Source organism: Aythya marila (genome assembly GCF_965140915.1).
Source record: "Aythya marila genome assembly, chromosome: 20".
NCBI lineage: Eukaryota > Metazoa > Chordata > Aves > Anseriformes > Anatidae > Aythya > Aythya marila.
Genome location: NC_139061.1, coordinates 10443085 through 10466246, shown reverse-complemented (window position 1 = coordinate 10466246; position 23162 = coordinate 10443085). Strand labels below are relative to the sequence as shown.

At 46.4% G+C, this 23162-nt stretch overlaps 1 protein-coding gene across 6 annotated transcripts in view; it reads left to right on the top strand.

Moving 5' to 3' along the window:
* Window positions 1-22858, top strand: part of MSI2 (musashi RNA binding protein 2) — a 229068-nt gene extending 206210 nt beyond the window's left edge. For 3 of the 6 annotated variants that reach the window (XM_082776573.1, XM_082776570.1, XM_082776568.1), the window contains 3 exons: window positions 14062-14270; window positions 16026-16103; window positions 18069-22858. In XM_082776573.1, coding sequence (XP_082632699.1) covers window positions 14062-14270; window positions 16026-16067 — 251 coding nt within the window. In that variant the 3' untranslated portion in view covers window positions 16068-16103; window positions 18069-22858. The remainder of the gene's footprint in view (window positions 1-14061; window positions 14271-16025; window positions 16104-18068) is intronic. The other 3 variants (XM_082776572.1, XM_082776571.1, XM_082776569.1) reach the window with 2 other exon arrangements.
* Window positions 22859-23162: the final 304 nt, after the last annotated feature.

Sequence of the window (23162 nt, the reverse complement as noted above, 5' to 3'; positions counted from 1 at the left end):
TAAGGGAACATTTTTCTATTAAGATTTAACATTTCATAAATATCGGCATTAGGAGTTTGAGACAAGTTCATCATCTTTGCCATTGAGCCAGCAAGCGTCTTTGCTTCTCATGCCCCGGTTTATGCACTAAACTTTTTAAATTCTTCCACAAATGCAGTTGTAGTCAGTAAGCTTCACAGATGGTAATTGAGATCCTGAATTAGGCTTTGCTTATTTGTTTAGTTTGTTGGTTGTCAGAAGGTACCCTGCTGGGATCAGACAGATACTGTATGGCACCGTCCCACCGCAGCCTCTCTCCTCCCTGGGCGCTCAGGCGATGCCCTGCAAACTGAGCGTGCTTTGAGCATGTTCCTGCTCCGCTGGGTACAGGCAATCTTAGGGCACTTATTTCAGCAAGTGCTTTAAAAGGAAATAAAATATCCAGAATGGGCTTTCAAAATGTAATTAAGAGTTTGTATCCGCTCCTTACCTCTAATAGAACATGAAGTAAATCAACCAAACAACTGCTTGGATGGAGCCGACACAATGCAAGCCCATGCAAGGCAATCTGAGCCACCCAGATTACTTCCCTTATTGCCCCTGAGGAGCTGAACCACTCCTGCATCAAGGGGGAGAATAATTTCCCCCTTCAATCTCAATCTGCCAAGGAGACGGGAGGACCCACTGTTTAATGCGCGAGGCATATGATGAAGTGAGGAGTGTATCTAAAAGTTAGCAGAGCGACAAATTGCATGGGGTTTAGGAATCCTGGTCTTATACTTAAAGAAGGTGCTCTAAAAATTTAATCTTGTCGTTAGGCACCCATAGTGTTAGCAAATTACAGCCATAAAAAAGTGGGACCGCAGTCAGTCTGTGTGTGGAAGGAGCGGAGCTGGCGCCGGCACACAGAAATGTCAGGAGGAGGAGTGTTTCAGAGATCCAGTGATGAGCCAGTCTGGGATTTATACGGCCCATTGAGAGCACTCCCTTGTGGCTCAGCAGCTCAGATGGAACTACTCTCCTTCTTTTATTTTGCTATATAAAAGTACATAAAATTTAATCCAAGCTATGTAATCTCAAAAGCCAGAACCTAACAAGTGGACCACTTGGGAGCAGCAAGCAGGCTGAAATTTCTCACTCCATTGGAACAGCCTGTAATTATGTGACAGAGGCTGGCAACTGGAGCTCAGCACGGCTGATGCATCAAAAAATTAATGGCTGCATCAGATTTTATCTTTTGCTTATCTTCCTAGCAGAGGCAGTCAGCATTTGAGAGCATTGCAGGCGGTCAGGGTGGGAGGGGTAAGACAAAGAACCACGCACAGCTTTGTGCTCCGGTAATGGGTGAGCACAAAGACAAATGTCTCGTGTTAAACAGAGAAGAAGCCAGACTGCACTGAGACCTGTCTGAACAGTGAATATGCCATTCTCCTCCAGCCTGTGTAGCATGGCTATGTGAGAAGGGCAGTCGGCGTTTCCCTAGGTGCTTTTTGCTGGGGCTATTATAGCCCCCGCTCCTGTTCATTCCAGAACTCAGGCTACCCACAAGCCTTGTTTGTCTTCTTTTACTCTAGGATGCCATTTCCTGATTTTTTAAATCCTCGTGGGACTGAGCTTTCTAAAGGACAAAGTAGTAAATTCAGTAGATTTAAAACAATTTTGTGCCGCTGTTATTAGGCCTTGACCACCGCAGCGGTTGTTTCACAGGGCTCCTGGCTGAAGTCTATTGTGGTTTAAATACATCAGCTTTAATCAATAATTTTGTAATAGAAAATCTCGCGCACTTGATAAATCATCTCCAGTGCAATTAGTGACCACCTCTGAAGTGCAGACTTAAGTACAGCGTAAGTTAATCTTTCATGAATTTAGTGGCTAACTTTTAATAGTCTTTTCAATCAGGAGAATTATTTTCAGTGGGAAAAGGCTCCCTGGCAGAGCTCGTGCGGGACGCACGTCATGCCCCGTGCAGCCCCGTGGCCGGGCAGGCTGTGCTGCAGCCCCTCCGAGCACTGCGGTGGCCAAGTGACGCCGTTTGGCTGTGTCTTCCCCAGTAGGAGCGGAGGGACAGAGCTCTCGGCCTCGTAATTAAACTTTGTTCCACGCAAGATGCAGACGAGCCATTGTGAAGTTTGAAAGCGGGGCCTTCAGCATGAGCTGACTGGTGCAATGAGGTACTGAAGCACACGAGCACGTCTCGTGCATTTTAATCACCAGCAGCGTAAAGTACTCGCTGAGCTGAGGAGCAACTCGCCTGGCTGGCAGCAGGCGCAGGCTGTTACCCATTAGTGGGACAACGGCTAAATGTGACACGGTGCACATTTTACAGACACACTATTGTGAGTATTTTCATGCTGATTCTCTCCCCAAATGTTTTAGAAGTAAATACATAATTACAGTTATATTTTTCCCTCTCTCCTTTCTGAGATAAAGTGAAAAAGACGCAGCGGCATTTTTCCTTGCAGCAGATGTTAGCATGCATCTGGCTCTGGATTAGCATGAGGAGTGTGGATCAGTAATTGCTGGAGAAGGCGAAATTGGTCTTCAGGTATATAAACTCGAGCTTTTTAAAAATAATCGATTCACACATCTGGGGCTTTTTAGAGGCATTTCCTGGTAGTTACAGCAAGAGCCCAGAGCTGTGTGCCATTGAGGGCTTCCAGGTGCCTGCAAAGGGGCCGCGGGTATTTGCTGCTGACAGATGAACCGGTGCCCTCAGCTCTCCGAGACATCGCATGGTAGGCACAGCGTCTCGCAGTTTCCTCATCCATGAGCTCATGTTTTCCTTTCCAGGGTGTTATTACCAAAAACCTGTGTCAGGCAGCCTTAGCCCTGTTGGTGCCTATAGCTCATGTTTGCTGGCAGCAGGGGCATGGGTCAGGGAGGTCCTGCGCGGGGCATGAAGGCCAGGAATGTACATGATTGCTGACACACATGTCCAAGATCTCATTTTGGTAGGCAGAGCAGTGCCACTTTCTCCTTCCTCCCAGTGCTGGGCCTGGGTGTAAGGGAGCAGGATCAACAAAACAATTTCAAGCTAAACAAATGCAGCAGTGATGGGGAGGGTCTTCCCCTTGCCCATCCCAAGAGAGGCGTGCAAAGCAGTGCAGGCGTACAGGGGGGCACCTGTCTGACCAGCAGAGTCTGGTGGAAATGTCTGTGCAGGCTCCTTGTGCAAACTCCATGGCACAAGAGGATCATGGCATGGGAGCACCAGGGTTCAACGCAGCCTCACACCTCACCTGCCTCCTGGCTGGCCCAGGACTGCTGCCCCCACAGGCGTCCACCCCGCGGGAAGGTGCCCCTGCCGCGCTGCCCTCCCCTGCGGCCGCATCAGGCAGCGGAACAAAGACCTGGTTTTGTTTTAATTTTCCTCCAGTATTGTCTGTTATTGTACAAAAGGCTTCAATTTAAAATTAACAGGAGTGATAGCCAGTTAATGTGTTACAGTGGGAGGCCGGAGTTTCTGTTGCTATGGCAATGGAGTTTGGCTCATTTGTTTTGTAGATGAGTAATTACTACGCAATTAGAGTAGGCTAAAAATAAAGGGGCCTTTTGTTCCCTGTTACTCATTAATATTAATAAAAGACCTGTCCGGGCTGTGGTAAACAATTAATGCAGATGTGGTTGCCCATGGTAAAAGTAGCAACAGATTTCACGTTACGCAGCGAGAGGTGAAGGCGCCAGCTTCTCTTAGCTTGGCTCTTGTTCATTTTAAATAGAAAAATTATTAGAGAGAGGTCTGCATTAGCACAGAATCGCAAGCTTTAGCCCTCATTTGCCAGCTGGATGGATGGTAATAAGTGTTAAAGCTTCATGCACAGGCACTGGCAGCACGTACAGTGCTGGGGCCGGGTCCCACAACGCAGCAAGAGCCCGTGGCCCAGGGCATGGAGAGAGGGGGCAGCAGCCACCGTGCTCAGGACAGGGACCTCCTCGATTGCCACAGCTGGGCACTGGAGCAGGGACCTCACCTGAAAACCCAAACACGTTGTGGTGGGGATACTGCTGCTGAAATGGCTCTGAGGCAGCCTGGTACAGACATCCAGTGCCAAAAGAGAGCAAGAGGAAACAATCCCAACCGTTTCACGTGAAGTATGTAAAAATTAAACCACACCAGATTTTAAATTAACTGTAAAACCAGCTAAATTGGCGGAGAAACCTGTTGGGAAGATGGCTGACAGGACCGAGTGTCTCTACCTCTGTATTTCACGTGCTGGTCTCCATGCAGCTGGTGAGCATCCCAGCCCACAGCATGGGGCCGGGGTGGTCCCTGCCCACCCAAGACCCCCGGTGCTCAGCACCTGAGCGAGAGGCGGTCAGTGCGGGGCAGCACAGGCACCCCAGGGCCCCAGCCCGGCATCCTCGAGCGACGTTTTCGGGGGGAGCGACTGCAGAAAAATGGAAACCGCCTCCCTCCCAAACTGTTTAACTAATGGAGGGAAACGTAGCACAGCCTTTGTAAGGTCGACATTTGTTTGTTGTTAAGGATCTAATTAGAAACATGAGAGGGAGCTGAATGGCTGCTTGCTCGGCTAATTAGCGACATGCACGAAGACCACTTTGAACTTCAAGGACACAAAGCTATTAGCGCTTACATCAAAAATGGATTAAACTTCTGTGCTTTTATAATGATTAAAGATGAGCTGCTCGAGAGGAAATCCTTTTGTAAGGCTGTGACAAGAGCTGGCTCCCTGATTGCAGCTTCTACAAGTGAAGCTTTGTGTGGCCTCCGTGTAGCGCTCGGCCCGGCGCGCGAGTGACACCGCTAACTTGCAATATGGAGAATATGATTAGGCAGTAAATATTGATTGCTCGCAAAAAAATTACAGCCAAGCTGGAAAGTGCATTTCTTTGTCCTGCTACATAAGTGCATGACTTAGAAAAGCTGGGCTTGAATACGTTGGATTTCATGTCTTTTTTTTTTTGGCAAATCAGTGCACATCAGCAGCTCTGGCTGATGCTTCAGAGGAGTTAAGTGCAGTCTTTAGCAGAACAGGTGCTGCTCACGTGCCTGCAGCGAGCACCAAGGGGACGGTGCTTGGTTTTTAAACACCTGCACCACTCGAATTTTTAGCTTACACCAGTCTGTTCAGACTGTGCAGCTCTGGCTCTCTGCTCGTCCACCATCGCTCAGAATTCGCTGTTTGTGTCCATGCCGAGTGCTCGGCCTCCGTACGGCGGTGGAGCAGAAGTCCCCGTGCTGTGCTGGCAGGAGAGTGCCAGAAGGGAGGCAGGAACAGTCGCCACAAGTTCACAATTGTCATTATCACACCGATGTGTCCAGCTTGGTTCATAGCAGCTTGGATTGCTGCTAGCTGCGGGCCTGGGAAGTGTTAATAATTGTCACCAACACCGCGCGGTCTGGGAGGCGGCTGCCGCGAGGAGGGGTCAGGCGGTGCCCCCCTCCTGTGCTCTGCTCAGTTCCAGCTGTAATTGCCGAGCTTGGGAACCTGTTCACCACCCACTGCTTTTTGTCGTTATCCTTGCGATATTTTGATGTGTGAAGCCGTTTCCAAAGGGGCTGCAGAGACAGAACAACCTTTTAAAGTGTGACTGCAGATAGAAAATAACGTACAAATAGTACCTTGTTAAGGCAGATAGCAGCTCTCGGTGTCTCTTGGCCTCATCACCACTTACTTTGCTGATGAGCCCAACAGTTGTTTTATTTTGTTTGTTCCTGCAGGGCCGGGAGGGCTGCAGGCAGGGAGGGCTGCCCACCGCTGTGCCCCATCGCCGAGCTGTGCTGAGAAGGCACAGAGCTGGCCCTTGGGGTTCCCAGAGGCAGGACTGACCTGGCTGTCCTAAGAAAAATGTCTCTGGCTTTCGGTACTGACAGGGGATCTCTGTCTGCCATGGGTTCTTGCAGAGAGGTGTTTGCTTTTCAAGTCTGCATGGAAAGAGCGCAAACGAAGCGCGGCACCGCGCAGGTCTCCGCAGGAGCCGTGCTGAACGGCACCTCTAATTGTAACACCGGGGTGATTTGCTTTTCTGGTTTGTCTCCCACTTTCTGTTTCAGGTAGTTGTGAGCTGTTTGTACATTGCTGCTCTCCAGAACGTCTGTGTGTTTCCAGCTCATTATTTCCGAGACATTTTTTAGTTTGAGCATTGATCTGAATTGGAGGTGTGCCGGGCGCGGTTAGCCTCAGACATGAAGTGGTGCTGTATGTAAATACAGCAGATATAGGACAGTGATGCTTCTGATAGTTCATCCTGACCACAAACAAATGTGTTTGTGCCTCTGGCAGGAGCTGTGTGCAGTGATTGGTATATAACAGAGGAGCCTAAACGTGAACATTTAGTTCTCAGTGCTGTGTCTCTGCACTCTCACAGTCTGAATGGCAAGCAAGAATCGCAAGCACCGACATCTTAATTCACACTGGCATTAATTTGTACATCGAGTCTCAGGTAAATCACCTCTGGGTAGTTAGCATCTCTGAGAAGCAAGGTACAAGCTCCTTAACTTCAGCTGTGAGTGCACAAAGAATTAGCTTTGGCCAAGCTGTCTGTTAGAGGAGAGCCGTGCTAGGTAACGACACGGCATTTGTAAGGCTCTAAGCACTAACGATTTAAGCTTTGCACACAGTGCTGGAGTTTCTCCGCAGTCCGTACTGTGGTGGTTATTTAAAGTATCAGCACCACACTGTGACTGCTGCTCCATTAGTCATGCACGGAGATGTGGCCATTGGTGCTCACGCTTCAGGACACACAGGATGCTCAGGAAATCAGGAGGGGAGCAATCTGCCCCGCACCAGTAGCCCCGGTGCTACTGTAATGTCCTCTGCAGCATTTACACTCGGGTTCTTGCAAAGACAGTACAGCAGGCTTGAATGCTTGGGTAACTCCTGGGGAAATTCCCAATTTCCAGACACTGCAGCACAGTGCCACAGAGGTTTGAGGAAGGCAGTAAAAGCGTCCTTTTAGGATGGCCAACTTAGTATCTCAGGGAATGAGGTGTGTTTACCCTAAAGCTACAGATGATATTCCTCCTGCAAAAAAGTGGGCAACCCCTCTTAAATCCAGTAGTCCCAAGTGAGTTAAATTACATGTCCCCAAGCACTGGTACAGCTCCTGTCCCAGCTGGGCTGCCCGGGCCCCGTGGTTGGTTGTGTGCAGAGGACGGGGCCACAGCACACTCAGACAAGTGCTGTCCCCATGCCACTGGTGCCAGGAGGCTGTGCACCCTCATCTCCCGTGTGTGCCCTGCTGCTGGCCAAATGTCACCTCCCTGACCTGTCTGCCCCCACCCCGAGCCATACATCCCCCACCCCGATCCCCTTTCCATCTCCATCGCCGGCGTTAAGTGTTATTAGATTGTTTCCTCCTTCGAGCTAGAAGATGTTGTTGTGGAATGTTATATGAATTTTTCATAAAGATAAAAAACAGCCTAATCTTGTGAGCTTTGAGTCTTGGTAGTGGGTAATGGCTTTGATTTAAAGCATTTTGTCTTAATGATAGTTATATTGAAAATTTCCTGCTGCTTTCAAGCACGTGTTGTTATTATCATAAACATTGATGGTAGAAATGCCTGCCAAATTGTGCGTGGCTGTTTATGGTAGATGAGAGAGTCATCCAGAAATTAGAGCACTGGATCAACAAGTTGTCAAAAAGCCTGTTTGTGTGGAAAGGCACCGCCGGGGCTGGCGGAATGAAGCAGAGCAAGGAGAGCTTGGAGAAACAGCGTGCTGTGGGTGACCAGCACTGGGTGGAGGAAGAACTGTAGAAAATGCTGGGACATCTCCTCCCGGTGGCAATTCCACACTGCTGGCACTGAACAATCCCTTCCACTTGGGTTGGTTTTTAAAATATTTTTTTTATAGAGCCTCTTCCATTTGCTCCACTTGCAAAAACAAACAGATACACGCTTTTTAAATTAGAATATGTTCACGGGGGGTGCTTCGTTCTTCTCCTGCTCTTCACACACGTCACTCCGGTCTCCATGCCGTGCTCCACATCAGCACCTGCTCTGAGTAACACCTCCGCCAGCCTCTGTGGTTGGACTCTGCTGTAGCAATGCCAGTAGTAAATTAGCTCACCAGTGTTAATTGCTGCCCAGGGATAATGAGCCCTCCCTGGGAGGTGATTGATTGCCATTAGGCGGTTCTCTGGGAGCGCTGCTGTAGTGCTTACAGATGCACGGCTGGGGCAAGCGCGGGCGGTGGCGTGGGCCCAGATTTACAGCCCAGTGTCTGCAGGAGGGGATGGGGACCGGGACATCTGCGGGAGGGGATGGGGACACCTGCGGGAGGGGACGGGGACATCTGCGGGCGAGGAGAAGCTGCGGTGGCTCCAGCCGGCTCGCTTCGGCGCTCAGCTGCGCTCTCAGCTCCGAGATGCATTTCTGGCTGCGATAACAGGGCAATATATTTCATCCTGAAGTATTCTGCCTCTTCTCAAGGAGGAAAGCCAGTAAATCATCTGGTGGTTTCTTTCAAACTTGAGATTTCCCTTGCCTGCGTGCAGTGGCGGGGAAGGCAGCCACGGATTTTGCACTGCTCATCACATTCCTTTTTCCCTAACTTGTGAAATGTTTGTATGTTACATGCAAAAAAAAAGCACAAACATGGTATTTCATATAGAACAGACTGCTCTACTGACCTCTTTTCCCACTGCTGCCACCTTGGGCTGACTTTGCTCAGGGGCTGAACCCTCTTCCCAGGCTCAGTGGACGCCTGGTCTCTGCTCCAGCTGCCCAGGTCCAGGCGTGGCTGCTGGCTTGGTGCACAAACAGAGGATGTGTAGCAGCTTTGGATCAGCTCCTGAGTTAATCTGTCCTGAGGACAATAAATGCTAAGGGTTTTAATCACTTTGGGAAGCTTTGAGTGGATGTAAGTCTAGGTTCTGGTGCCGTTGGAGGGGGAGCAGGGTTGTAACTCAATGCTGCATGTGGCTGTGTGCCAGAGCAGCGGTCCCTAGGCAGTGCCTCACAGCCCTGCATGTATTTCCTGGCTTGCTTTTGAAACAGCGTAATTGAGGGGTGCTTAAGAGTGTTGTTTCGTTGCCATGGCTAATTCACTAAGCCCTGAGAGGATTGATCATAAGCCCAGGACCATGCAAGGTTTCTTTGTAGGCCAGTAATATCAAAATCCTTATATTTTTTTCTTCCTTCCCCTCCCTCTTTACCTCCATCATTTACAGCTGAATCAAGTTGCTCTGGGTGGGATTTCAGTATGCAACTTGTTGTGCTTTACCCATCTGCTCCCTCCCCTCCCAGAGAGGCGTTTGGATCCTGCTCAGCGCAATACACCACTTGCTAAGGCAAATGTCATAATGAATCCTGACTTAGAAATTTCTCAAGAGTTCATCGAAAGAGAGTTTATCTTTCAATAGTGACCTTTCTTGTTGAACGCGGATTAATGTACGAGCAAGGGCTGTGCTAACACAGCGGTTTGTAGGAGAAGGTGCTTAATAAGCGAGCTCCCACGAGCTCCGTCCCTGCTCCCAGCAGTGTTTGGAGCACCGAGCCTCCTGCCTCTCCATCAGCCTGAGCTGCCAGCTTCGCTGTGGGCTCCAGCTGTTGGCTGCTTCACATAACTCACTTGTCTGAGTGGTGCGTTGAGAAGTACCTTACACGCATGTTAGGTGTGGATAAAGACAGCTCCGGCTCTGCTAAAGGGCGCCGAGACGAGTTAGTAATAAAATAGCCATGCTCATTGAAGCACTGTCTTGAGGTTATGGATGCATTTTAAAACTCTCTTCAAATTCCTATTCAGCTTGGCAGGAAGACGTGCAGGAGGTTCTCTGCCTGGGCAGAGAAGCCCCAGCAGTGCTCAAGGACTGGGTGCAGTGAATGTGCAGGGTTGCACCGAATGCATCCCAGAGAGGAGCTCCCGTGTGCAGGGTCACACACCTCTTGGACAGCTCCTGCTGCGATCGAGCTGACAGCAGGAGCTTGGTCCTGCAGATCTGTGTCTCCACGGTGTCTTCATTTTCCTTTGAGGACTGAAATGGTATTAGAGTCCGGAGGATTTTTGTTTTGTTTTCTGCTTTATGTTAGTCTCAGATTATTCACAGGTTTGTGTACAACAAATTTCTTTTCAGGCGTTTCTTACCCGAATGCATCGCATTTTGTATGTTGGGAAAGTCGTTCAAGGTCCCTTTGCTGTTGTTTCAAAGCGCTCGTAAAACTGCCTCCAGCTCGAGGTGCGCTTCAGTGCAGCTATTGTGAGAAGACAAATATTTAGCAACTCGCCATGGCTGAGTGAATCGTTAAAATGAGGCTTTCTGAGGAGTGTTTAGTCTCCTGGTAATTATGAGAGCTTTTCTATTTCATGTATCGAGTCTGGAGCAAAGTGTCAGCTCTGTGAAAGCTTCCAGCCCTTCCTGTAAAGTTTTGCAAGCAGCTGTTTAGCAGGCGGTGCACAAAGCGGGCATCCTGCGCCCTCACGGAGCTGCTTGCAGAGAGCGGGGCGTTGGGCGTGCGTCTGTGCCGCGTGTTCTTCTGCAGTCACTTCTGTGATCATCAGTGTGTAGTGTTAAATTGATGCTCAGCGGATAGAAAATTGCCTTTTCCTTACATTACATACCCGCAATCAGAAGGACGTTTGAATAAACAGTCGCCAACTCATTCGGCATGTGTGACAGCCGGTCCTCCAATGTTCTTGAAGATGTAAATGACAGTGGCTGGGCTGATTCGGAGGGATGGAGCACCTCTCTGGCTCCTTGCTGGTCTGTTTGCTCTTTCCCTTTAGTGAGGTTTCAGGACACGGCAGAGCATGTCTCCTTGTCAGCTGTGCAGTTTTGCAGTTGCGAGTTAATGATGCAGAGATGCCGCAGCGTATGGATGGCTGATGAGCCCCAGCATCGATGCGGCTCGTCCCCATGCGGATCGCTGCTCCTGCCCACAGCAGCACAGCGTCGGGCAGCCCCCAGCATCATGCGGGCACCAGCCCTGGCTGCGTCCCACTCCTGGTCCCAGGCTGCAGCAGTGTTCACAGGGGTGTTCACTCATGTCATCCCCGCAGCCTTGCCCCACACATCTCCAGTGGGGCTGGCCGCAGTGCCCTGCATTCCTGGTCGCCGTAGTGCAAACCCAAGGGCAGCCTTTGTGTCACGCGTCTGCTGTGGGATGCCCAGCTCACCAGCCCTGCCCTCATTTCAGTACCGTTTTGAAACGCTCTAATATTTGATCACTGCATCTTGAAATTGAATCTTAAAGCATTATACAGGCGCATTCATGCCAGCCCCAACGTGCTGTTGCTGTTAGCGGGCTGCGGCAAAGAGAAATTTGGCCTTGCACCCCAACTTTGATTTTTAATTAAATCTCCCGTGCACCTCTAAATGAGAGCTGTGTGTTTTGGGGACTGTGTCTTCACATTACTGTCACGATTTGGACTTCTTCCCAGCAAACCATGCTGGGAAATTCATTGTGAATCATGGGGAGGCAACCATTCGCGCAGGGCAGAGCCATGCTGGCAGGGCAGCGCTGTCCCACCACTGTCCTGGGCTCGGGGCTGGCATTGCCTCCCCTGGCAGTAACAATGCTGTTGTCACCCTTTGCACCTCCTACTGGCACACGTGTTGCTGTATAACAATTAAAAGCAGGTTGTAAACTGGCGATGCAGCCACCGGTCTTGCTGTTGCCACGTGTTACACGAGCACCCATGCCAGCCTTTGTGCACCCCATGCCCCACTAGCTGCACCCTGTGATTTGGGGCTGCTTTTCTAACGTTTGGTGCTTCTGTTGACATTCCAGACCACGGCTGTCCCCAGCTGGTCTTGCCCTCTACCTTCTGGTCTCCTTGGTCTCTTAAAAGATGTGTGTCCTTACGTCCTTCTTGCCCGAGGTGCTGGGCACATCCTTCCCTGCAGCGGCCGTGTCCCTCCTGGAGGCTCGTGGCTTTGCACAAGCGGCCATGCGGGGCTTTCTGTGTGACTGGGCAGTGAAACCCGCATCCATTTTGTTGAAACAGGAGGAAGAAAAGGGGAAAAAAAGTGCTAGCTTATAGTAATAAAGGGCTTTTGAACATCTCAGCTGGATATTTTTCTTCATGAGTGAGAAGGCCAAATGTTATCTTGACATTTAATCTTTAATAATAAAAAAATGGTACTTTGTTTGCCAGTGAATTCCAAAATAATCTGTTTACTCTCTCATGCCTTATTTCATTTAACTTGCTAGCTAAGATGACCTACTTACTTTCCCCTGCTACCACTTTAGAGCCACAGAAAATCATTTATTTTGCAAAATTTACTTTCCTGTTGCTGCAGAGCCAACAGTTGCCATTTTGATGGGTTTTGGAGTAGTTAATCTGTTCATTTGAGAAACGCGTGCCTCCTGCGTGGTCAGCGCGGTGGGAACAGTCGGAGGGCCCTGGTGAGGTGCCGGCCTCAGCTCAGCTCTGGGCTGGCCGCTGGCCCCCAGTTCTTGTTCACATTCTGCAGCTGGTAAGGCAGGTCTGTTCCAAAGCTCACTTTGTGTCTTGGAAAGAGCTCACCAGGAGCACCGTCCTCCCTCGCGCTGCTCCCGCTGGGTGAGCAGGGCTTGTCCCCAGGCTGGTGTTCAGCCCCAGTAAACCCCAGCAGCTGATCGGCTTGGTGCTGAGCTGCAGGCTAGGGGCAGGAGATTATTGCAGGCTATCAAACTTTATAAACCCTTTTAGTGCCTAATGGAGACAGGCAGGGAGCTGCGGCCGGGGGAGAAGGCTGAGCAAGTCCTGGTGCAGGCTGTAGCGTGGAGGTGAAGGTGCCTGCTTACAACCATGAGCACAGCTCGGGCAAGCTCGCAGGGACACGGTGGCTGTGTGGTAGGGCTGGCCGTGTCCTGCCAGCAGCAGCAGACCTGTTTGTGCCGCGTTTAGAATGGTTTTGGGTGTCCTGCTAGTCAGTCTCAGCTGTGAGGACATGGCCAGAGCCTGGGCAGGCTGCAGCAGCGCTGCCGGTGCGACCAGGCCTCTCTCCCCCTGTACCTGCAGCACCTCGTGCAGCCGGGGCAGCCACGGGGCCCTGGGGCCTGGCAGTAGTATTGGGGTGCAGGGTGTGGGGTATGGGATGAGGGGTGCAGGGTGTGGGGTGCAGGGTGCAGGCCGAGGGGCCGCCAGCACGGCGTGGGGGTAGCTCCAGCTTCCAGCAGCCATCCCCATCAGCTCTCCCCAGCCCGCTGACTTTTGTTTTGCATTGAAACTTCTTTCTCATAAATTTTACATCCAAGAGCAACCGTGAGAAATGCCAGAAGCCTGATCATCTAACATGCTTTAATACCTAAATTTATTCTTTAGAATCATTCTTATTTACATTGTTTTTCTGTCTCAAAAAAAAAATTACAAAGGGAGGAAAAAAATAAAATTTTCTTTTACTTCCACGTTAGGAGGTGAGTTGTCATACACCCTCTGGAATTCTTTTTTGCTTTTGATCTTTATTTATTTGTTTAATTTTGGTTGATGTCCCAAGCATGGTTTTGGAGACGAAGGTAGGTCTTCGCTCTCCAAATCAAAAGGAAAAAAAATCAATAAACAAAACAACACTCTCCTTGCTCATATATTAAAAAAAAAAATCCAAACTGTTCCATTCCATACCATTAAAAAACAAACAACAAAAAACTATTGAACTATTTCTACAGCTTACCAATTTAAAAGGGCGGGTTTTTTTTCAAAAGTATCGAATGGATCCAAAAATGATTTTACTAGAAGTGATTGAAGTTATTTGCTGTCAACATTTTAATATCAATATTACCACAATGTGTAGTCTCAAATTAGTTCCTTTGTAGTTTGCATGGGATGTGAATGCTGTCTCGGCGTGCCCAGACCTAGAGAACTTGTTACTACTGCATGAGCATCAAGTCAGATGTTGAAAAATATCTATTATATTTTGTGATAATTTGGTGAAAATGAGCACCTCCAGTCTCTGGTTGCAGTAGTGTGTTGAATGATTGTTCTTTTTTTTTTTTATATATATTCATATATATATTTTGGAGCTCTAAGCTTCGTAGTAGTACGGGCTGACTATTATTCAGTACTTGCTCTCCTATCGCATGGCCTTGGTTAAGTGTTAGAAGTTGGGCCTAGGCTGTTTATTCTGGTGTTTGGCTTTGTAATAACGGTGCATGCCCGGCGTCTGGCCTCATACCCAGCTTTATTCTCTGCACACCAGTCTTGAATAGCTACAGTGCTCAACCGAATTTTGGCGCACCCGCTTCCCCGGCAGGCTCCAACCCAGCCCGGCCCGGAGGCTTCCCCGGGGCCAACAGCCCCGGGCCCGTCGCAGACCTCTACGGCACGGCCAGCCAGGACTCCGGCGTCGGCAACTACATAAGCGCTGCCAGCCCACAGCCGGGCTCCGGCTTCGGCCACGGGATCGCCGTAAGTACCACACGCCGCGGCCCCTGCGTGCCAGCCAGGGTGGGATGGGGTCATTATTTAGTGACGTTAAGGGGGTTTTGTTTGTTTTTTTAAACTGTTAAATGATGGAGTGGGTAGCGCATCACCCCCGTAGCCTCTGCCGCTGTGCTTAACCCGCTGCGGTTGCTGACAGGCTTGGTGCAGAGCTGCACACTGTTGCCCCAGAGCCGCTGGAGTTGCAAACCGGATTGGTAACGCTCGTCTGACACCTTCTGCAGTCCTGACGTGGCTTATTTTAAAAGGACACGTTTAATAATTATGGCCTTCCAAACTTCTGCTTATCCAGATGGTCTTCACATCACCTGAACGGCCCGCTGAGGCTGATGTGCCAAGGCAGTGTACCAAGCCTCTGCTCCCACCCGCAGGGGGACAAAGAGGCTCTCAGGGACACCAGTCCTGCCCGTGTCCCACAGGGGTCACAATGTCCCGCTGGTGGCATGGGACTGTCCGGGCTTGGAGCTTCCAGCCTCTGCCATTGCGGCGTCAGTGTGGAGCTGGGGGCACGTTAGTGTGGGAGGTGGGCGCTGCCTCACCCCCAGGCATCTTCAGGCCAGTTACGGTGTCACTAACAGTCCTTAAAATTTGCAGGTTGCAAGTAAGTCACTTGTGTTGTGTTGTCATGTCATTGGAAACGTATTTCTGTAATGCTGCGTGGTTCTGAAGGCTCACTAATTATGGGCGATGGAAATTTGCTTAACAAAGCTGCATGCTGTTTTTCAGATTGCACTGTTTTACCTGTGTGTGTTAGCATGAATGTGGTTGAACTGCTTTAGTGGCTGTCAGTCTCTGAAACAGAAAACCAGCAAATTAAGTTGTTTTACTTTTTCCTGGTAAAATGCTGAGATTTTTTTTCCTCTTGTAAGGTAAACATGTCAAAGTACAGAGAACTCCCCCGAGATTCCTCTAGCTAAACAGAGAATTTTGTCCTTTCACCAAATTGGATGAAATGGGGGAGTGGGAGCATAGTGCAGACAAAATTCCTGAAACTGTGTTATTTTTATTGCATAAACTGCTGGTACCCAAAAAGCCAAAACAGCCTGCTGCCCACCATTCGTGCCCTTGTGCTCTGCATTCCTGCCCTGGTCCTGCTCCTCACATGGACACGCAAGGGACCTGACAGCCCCCTTGGACCCATTCTCATACAAAATGTGCAATATTATTACACCAATTTAAACTGCCACTTCCAAGACCCTTATTTCCATTTTTCGCTTGATGAAAAAGACCTGTTTGTTCTGGAAAACTTGGTCACTTTGACCTCAGTGACACCCTGATCTTTCAAGTAATGAGATGCACAATAAAAGCCGTGATATCCTGATTTGTCTGCACTAATACTTCAAAGACTGATTTTGTATTTGACTTGCAGATTGGCAGCCTCTTAATTTCTCCTATCCCCCAATAACTGCAAAGAGTCCAGTAGCCCTTTTTTTACATATATATTTATTTAACACTCTCCATTTACTAACCCTGGTTTAAAAACAAAAAAAGGGAAAACCCTAAGTTTATTTTTGTAACCGGGGGAATGAGAAGATGATGGTCTTGGAAAGGTAACCAGAGTTCAGAACATGGAGTCGTTAGTGACCAGAACAACTTTTGGAAATACATATTCATGCTGGCAACACAGTCTTTCAAGTCCTTTGATAATTTCTTGCCAAAAATTAATAATCATCTGTTCCCATGTATAGAGCACTGATGAACTTAACAATTGTACAATTTTAGGGACCTTTGATTGCAACGGCTTTTACAAATGGATACCATTGAAACGTTACACATGGTTGGTTGCCATCTCACTTGGAGGTATTACAGTATATACCATTTGTACTTTGTGCTAAACTACCATTTCCCTTATATTTACTTTAAGTGAACAATTCTTTTATCTTCATTTTGTCTTTCCTTGGCCTTTAATCATTCCTTTCTGTGATTTATTTTATTTAAATCAATCTCATGGGTTGGAAACTGGAAGGCAGATCGGGAGCTAGAACCCAGCAAAGATACGTTTTCATAGTCATGACACTTCGTGCAATGATTTGGAGACTTCAAAACCCCACAGAAATAAACGGTGATCCCAAAAAACCTTTGGGGAAGCAATCAAGTGCCAGTTGACAGCATCATGGTCAGGGTTATAGATTCGCTATGAATGCACTCATCTAAAAATAGACGAGCCCCACTGCTTTATTACAGAGAAACCATCATTCTTAATTAAGTGCTGTACCAAATATTACAGCTAAAAGATAACATTGTAACTAGTAACCATAGAGCAATTATCAAGATTAAAAAAAAATTAAAGCTAAGCAAATTAAATTAAAGACATTACCTGAGTAATGCATCCTTGGATCGCTGCCAGTTTCCTACCCTTTGAACTAAGCTCGAGTTAATTAAATGTTTAATTTTTTTATTATTTTTTTGGCCTTTGGTATATTCATCTTTGCAAACAAATAGTCTTACACTGAGAATAGCATAGATTAGAAAAGTCAGTCAATGAAAACTAGAAGGTATGCCCATGAAACCACGGAAGTTCACCATTAGAGCTCTTGTTGCAGACACACAAATGTAATATATGTGACAACCTTAATTTCTCTGTCTTTAGCCCAGCACTACCTGATCAATTTCACATTCAGAATCAGCGTATGAATTAGGACTACAGTTAGTCAAGGGACTGGAATCTGTGGAAAATGTTCAGAGGCTTTAAATAATACAAAAATAAATGTAAAAATAGATGTATAGTTAAATACTAGTGAATAAAGGGGTTTGCTATTTACTCTTCATTACTCATAAACACACAAGATTACCTGAAATTGTTTTATGAATTGATTCGGTGCACCAAGTAGCATTTCTTATGGGAAAGCAAAAAAAAATGCATAAACACTCTTGCTTTAATCCCGGTTATTATTTGTACGTATCAGTGTGCATTCTCAGGTCGATTTGTCAGAATCCTTCATGTTTTCTGGGCCACCAGCCTGTGTAATAACAAGGTGGTACACAAAGCATGCTAGAGGTTTGAGCAGAACATCATAATTCAAACTAATAATGCTGCAGTGAAGGCAGTGCTCATCAGATTAATATATTGTAATCATTTTACACTTACCACAACACATCAAATTGTAACCATCATTTACTGGCCAGTATTAAAACTCAAGCCATTAATGACTTAAAAACAGAAAGTGCTTTTAATGTTGCTCATTACTAATTGAAATAGATTTTGAGTGGAGGAAATGAGCCTTGTTATTAATTCCTCCAGGACCACCGGGTTTGAAGTTACCGCCGTGGTGCAGCGCTCGGCGTTGGGGCGGCTTTGGGCAGTGACCCCAGGGACACGGCCAGCACGGGCACCTCGCTGCAGCTGCCCGAAGCCCCTAATATTTATTTCCAACCCTATGGCTGCAGCATGCCCACACAAATATAATAAAACAGAAAAAACATAACACTCATTTTACAGGAGCCTTGTAAATTTGGGGCGCGATGCCCGAGGAACACCTCGTGTTCTTCCAGTGCATCGAGTCGTGTTTGATCACCACGAAGCCCGGCTGGTGCTGACAGAGCCCGGCCACAGGAGCACAGGGCATGGGTGCTGGGGACGGGGAGGTGCAGGGTAGGAAGGAGAAGTGGTGGCGTTGTGCTCCGCCACTCTGGAGCCGTGGCCTGTGCCTGCAGCGTGGCCAGGACGGCGCCGAGCAGGGCAGCGCCTGAGCACCGCGGTCGGGTCTCAAAACCTCCACTGACCCTCCTCTCCTCTGTGTCCTGTGTGTGCTCCTCTCCTTTCAGAGCCTATCTGGATGTCCGGGCAAGACAGGGCGAAGTTTCTGAGTGGTCCCATGTTTAGGTGATATCATCAGACTTTGAGCACTACATCATCACCAATAACAAACAAACTGGAGGTGGCACTCGACGGACTTAGGTTGTTTAAAATCTCTCTCATCATCTCATGAATCTGCTGTACTATAAAAACAACAGCTTTTAAAAGTATGTATATAAAATCCATTTCTTGTTCGTTTTATTTTCTCGATGGGTTCCCCCCCTTTTTAAACCTATCCAACCCACGTTTTTTCGTAGCGTTTTGACATAGCCTCGTAGCCACGTAGACCTAATTCTTTGTGTATCTCGTAGGAGCCTAACCATAGCCTAGCTGTTTATATTAAGGGTTTTCTTTCGTTTCCTTTTCCCCCCTCCCCTCTCTCCGTGTTCCTCCCGTTCTCCGTAGTCGTTGTTGCTTACAGGACGCTGAGGCGGCGCCGCGGGTCTCAGCGGGTGGCACCAGTTCTGGCACCGTAGACCTGGGCGGGTGGCAGCGCCGCGGCGGCGGGCTGGGCGCTGCCGGGGCACGGCGGGCGCGGGCACGCGCTCCGGCAGCGGGTTCCCTAGCCCCTCTTTTCGTTTGTGACGTGTCTTCGTTCACCTGATTCTATCTATTTTCGGCAATAAGGCAAGGACGGCAGACTTTGGCGCGTCCTTTTTCTATAAGTGCTTTTTTTTGTTGAAAGAGGTGATATAAGGTTTTTTGAAATTGTGAATTCTGAAAAAAAAAAAAAAAATACTGTAAATACAATTCCATTAACTACATATAAACTATTAAGAAAGAGAAATACAAACTATTTTTGTGATGGAGTCAGTCTGAGGCAGTTTCTCTATTAAAATGGAAGAAAAAAAAAAAAGTAAAGTTTTAACCGTGTAGACCAACTGCCAGAGCTGGCCCACCAGCGTTAGACTAACACTGTTTCGCTTGCTCTGTAGGTGTGGTAGACCTTCGAACTGTCCTAGCGTCATACCAGCATACTATCTAGTCATACGTGCACAGCTTACCAAGTAACAGTCTCGTTGTATTTTTAATTTAAAAACTGCTTTTCCCAAGACTGAAAAAGAAGCTACGGTTTTACTATTTAACGCATTTAAGGTTCAAAGCACACCTGTTCTTAGTTGTCGTTTCGAATTAGATCCACTTGCTGTCCAGTCATTTCAGCTGCTCCGAGCGCCCTGCGAAGCCCGGGGAGGAGAGGGCTCCCCGCCCCAGGGAGCTGCAGGCGGAGCGGTGGTAGAGCTTGCATCGTTACCTTTTTTATCCATTACTTTTCTGTATTAACGAATTAGGAAAGCGACTTTGTTTTTTGGGAATACCTCAGTGCTACAAGTTTCACCCTAGAAGCAACGGAAGATTTTAATTTATTGTAGTTGTAAACAGAATTTTAAAAAAATAAAGTATAAAACATCATTGCACTGTGACTGGTAGGGGAAAAACTGACAGTTTCCTATTTGCACATGTTTAATATTTGGCTGTTATATATATGGTCCTCTGTTGGGGGAGGAAACTTATGAAGGATATTTTTTAATTTAATTTTTTTAATATTGGTAAATAGGCCTGCAACAGCAAACTAGAAGTACAACATGGTAGGTGGCATTAAGAACATACTGTAGTGTGGATATATTTCTTCTTTTTTTAACGTAATATTGACAAGTTTTATTAATATTTTTTTAAATTGTTACGTTTATAAATTTGGTACTTTAGGTACAGCCAGTATAAGACACTGAATGCGACATTTGTTAAAAAGAGCTGCTGCACTCCTATTTTTGTAAATTTTACTAACAAGTAGACTAATGTAGACGTTCAATAGACAAGGTAGAGCAAGGCATCTTTAACAAAAACAAGGCACCATACTGCTAACCGAAAGGAGAAAACCTTGTTTTTCTTATTTTTAAAAAAAAGAATCATGCTTTTTTGTGTAATATTTTAGGTTTTTTTCTTATTTCAGAACAACCAGGTTTAAGCAAAATGCTGGACGCTTTTTAAATATTGAGACTTGATCAAGTAATAAAGTAAATAAAACAATTCTTTAAAAAATAAAAACTAAAAAAAACAACAAACCAAATTCCCTGAAATTCAATGTATAATCAGGGAATTTTTTATTGATATTTTGTCAATGTTGATGATGTACTGTACTACCAGTTGGTTTTCCTCTCCATTCCCTATCACCTCATAGAATATTCTTTGTTGATCATTGTTGTATGTTAATAGTGTATAAAATGGCTATCTTGTAAGAGTGCTGTCCTGATGCTAGTGTAGTGAATTTTTCCCCCCCTCTTTCTCTCTTCCTCTTCTAGTACATATTGGTAGGTGTATCGTAATTAAGGTTAAAAATTTAGATGTAGTTATTCAGATTTAGGACCAGTAAGGATAGAACTTTCTCTTATTTAAGAAAAAAATGCTAATAATTTTGGGAAGGTTTTCCTTTTTTTTTTCTTTTCCTGTTTGTTTTTTTTTTCTTTTTTCTTTTTTTTTTTCCGTTTCTTTTGCTGATCTGATGCGGTTTCAACTAACCAAAGGTCTCACAATGTTAAAAATGCTGGCAAACTCTTAAGGCATTTTGTAGATCCCCACCCTTGACTTTGAAAAGGGGATGTGCCATACTACCTTAAATGCTAATGCTAGATATGCAAAACTGGATTTTTTTAATTTATTTTTTAAAAGAGGGAGGCACGGTATATTAAAACGATTTTACTAAGAGAAAAAAATATTTTTTTAAGAATGCTCAGAAGAAATTGCTAATCTGTGTGAATATGTTTTAGATGTTTATATACCTTTTGAAAAGTCCCAGTGGCCCATAGCACAAATGTCGTGGAATCCGATATGTTTTGATGTGGCTACCTAGACTAAGGTTCACATTAGTCCCCCACTCATCTAGAAGTCCATTTCAAAGGGGTTTTTGTTCGTTCGTTTGTTTGGGGGTTTTCTGTAAATTTTCTGCACAAAGGCTCAGCTACATCTTTATTTTAGTCAAGCACAGGGAGCGAACGCGCAGTTACGGCAGATATTGCCCTTTTCTTTCCAAACAGCTCGTACAGAACTGCTACCCCCAGAGTGACCAAAAAGAGAGATTTCTATCTAGCTGTGCAAAATGGGCACCGAAAATACCTCCCCCTGAGAGCGGTCAGTGGCGGGGAAGCAGGTTTTCCCCCGTCGCACGCCTCCCGCAGCGCTGGGTGCTGTGCTGGCCGTGCCGTGGGACAATTTTTCTTAACCAAACACAATGCCAATTTTGAAAGGAATTGCAGAAATCCAAAAGAATTCAGTTACCCTCCCCCACCAAAAAAAGAAAAAGAAAAAAAAAAGTCATTTCTGATTGGCTTGATTAAAATGAAGCCTGATCTGTCCCTTTTTTTGTTTCTTACACTTCATAAATGTTCATTTTGAGTTGAATTTGTAGCTTGGACTTTAAGGTAGCATGGCTCTCTTGCTGTAAGTTTTTTGGGTTTTGTTTTTTTTTTTTTCATTGTACAGCAGCATTCAGCTGGTGAATGTTACACATCTTGCTAGACTAGTTAAACCATTGGGTAATTGTTGGTAATAACGACCTGAAAGGTGTTCAGATTTCTTTTCTTCCCTCCCCTGCTCTGAAACCTCTGATGCTGTTTTCATCTTTAGTGTGAATGAGGGCTAGTGACTCCAGCCACAGTTACCTTCCTGTTTCGTTTTTGCCATTCACTCAATGCAACATAATCAATAATAAAGCAATATAGTTTACTACATTTTTACTGAAGGCCAGCCATGGTTATGTATGATATTGCATATGAAACTGTTTACAAAAAAAAAAAAAAACACTAACTCATAGCTGTCTTTTATGCTATGGATATGTCTCTTGGGTGGAATTTTTTGAATTTTTTTTTTTTTTTAGTTTAGTTTTGTTTGTTTGTTTGTTTTTAAGCAAAATAGTTTAAACAGAAAACTGAAGTTAGTGTAAGTTTAAGAGACAGGATGCATTGAAGACACACCGGCAGATCCTGGGGTCTGCGCACATACACTGTAGAGTTTCATACGTACAGAATCGAATTCAAACCCATTTTTGTGTGTGAACACTACGTGAGGAGATTCTGTAAGCTAAGCAATACTTTAATACTGTAATAAAAATTACCAAAAATAATAAAAAATAAGTAGTTTGAGAGAGTAAATCTACGTGATCGGTTCTCAGTTACCAAACAATCCGAATGTATCGTCTTGAGAGAATTTCATTTCAGATCAGTGTAAAAATCCAAGCAGCCTGGCGGAGAAGCAGGACTCACCCGTGCTATACAGCTCTGTATTCTGTACATACTCGTAACACCAAGCGTGGGATCTGTGTGTCGCGTTGACCGTAGTGGGTAGCAAATTAAGTCATTCTCTGTTGTACAAGGTCTGAACTCCATCAGTACTAGAATGCAAGTCTAAGCATTTCAGGTGGTCATAAATGTACCTAAATAAACTATGGCACAGTGGCAAGCCTAGCCCTTCCTTTTATACTTTAGTATGAACTGATGAGAACTTTGGTAGTGACTTTTTTTTTATATATATACATATATATATGTATCTATATATATCAAGCATCTTTCAGGTCTCTGTGTATGGCTTTCTAAAGCCCTGTTGTAAAATACTATGTGGATGGGGGTCTCTCACATCACAGATGTGGAAAGTATAATTTTATATTTGTATTTTCAAATAAATAAGTTTGTGAAAGGTTTCCATCCTCTACTGTGGTCCAGAAATCAATGTGTTTGTCTGACAAAAAATACAATAAACTGTTTTGAACAGACCTGCGAGTCCCTTTTATTTGGAGCAGGGGGGAAGTGTTTGTTCCTGGGGGGAAACCAGCGCATGGCCCCGTTGCCCCTGCCCTCGGGGTCCCCATCCAGGGGTGACCTTGTCCTTCCCTCCGATGGGTCTGCACCGAGGGCAGATTGCAGCATTTCCACGGCATTTTCCTGTGCTGCCGACGCCGCGGGCACGATGCAGCCTGTGCACACACATCTGGTGTGGGTAACGCAACGAGGGCAGCATTAGCCAGCTTCATTAGCGAGGGCAAATGGCTCAGCTGCGCAGGTGATGCTGTGACACCT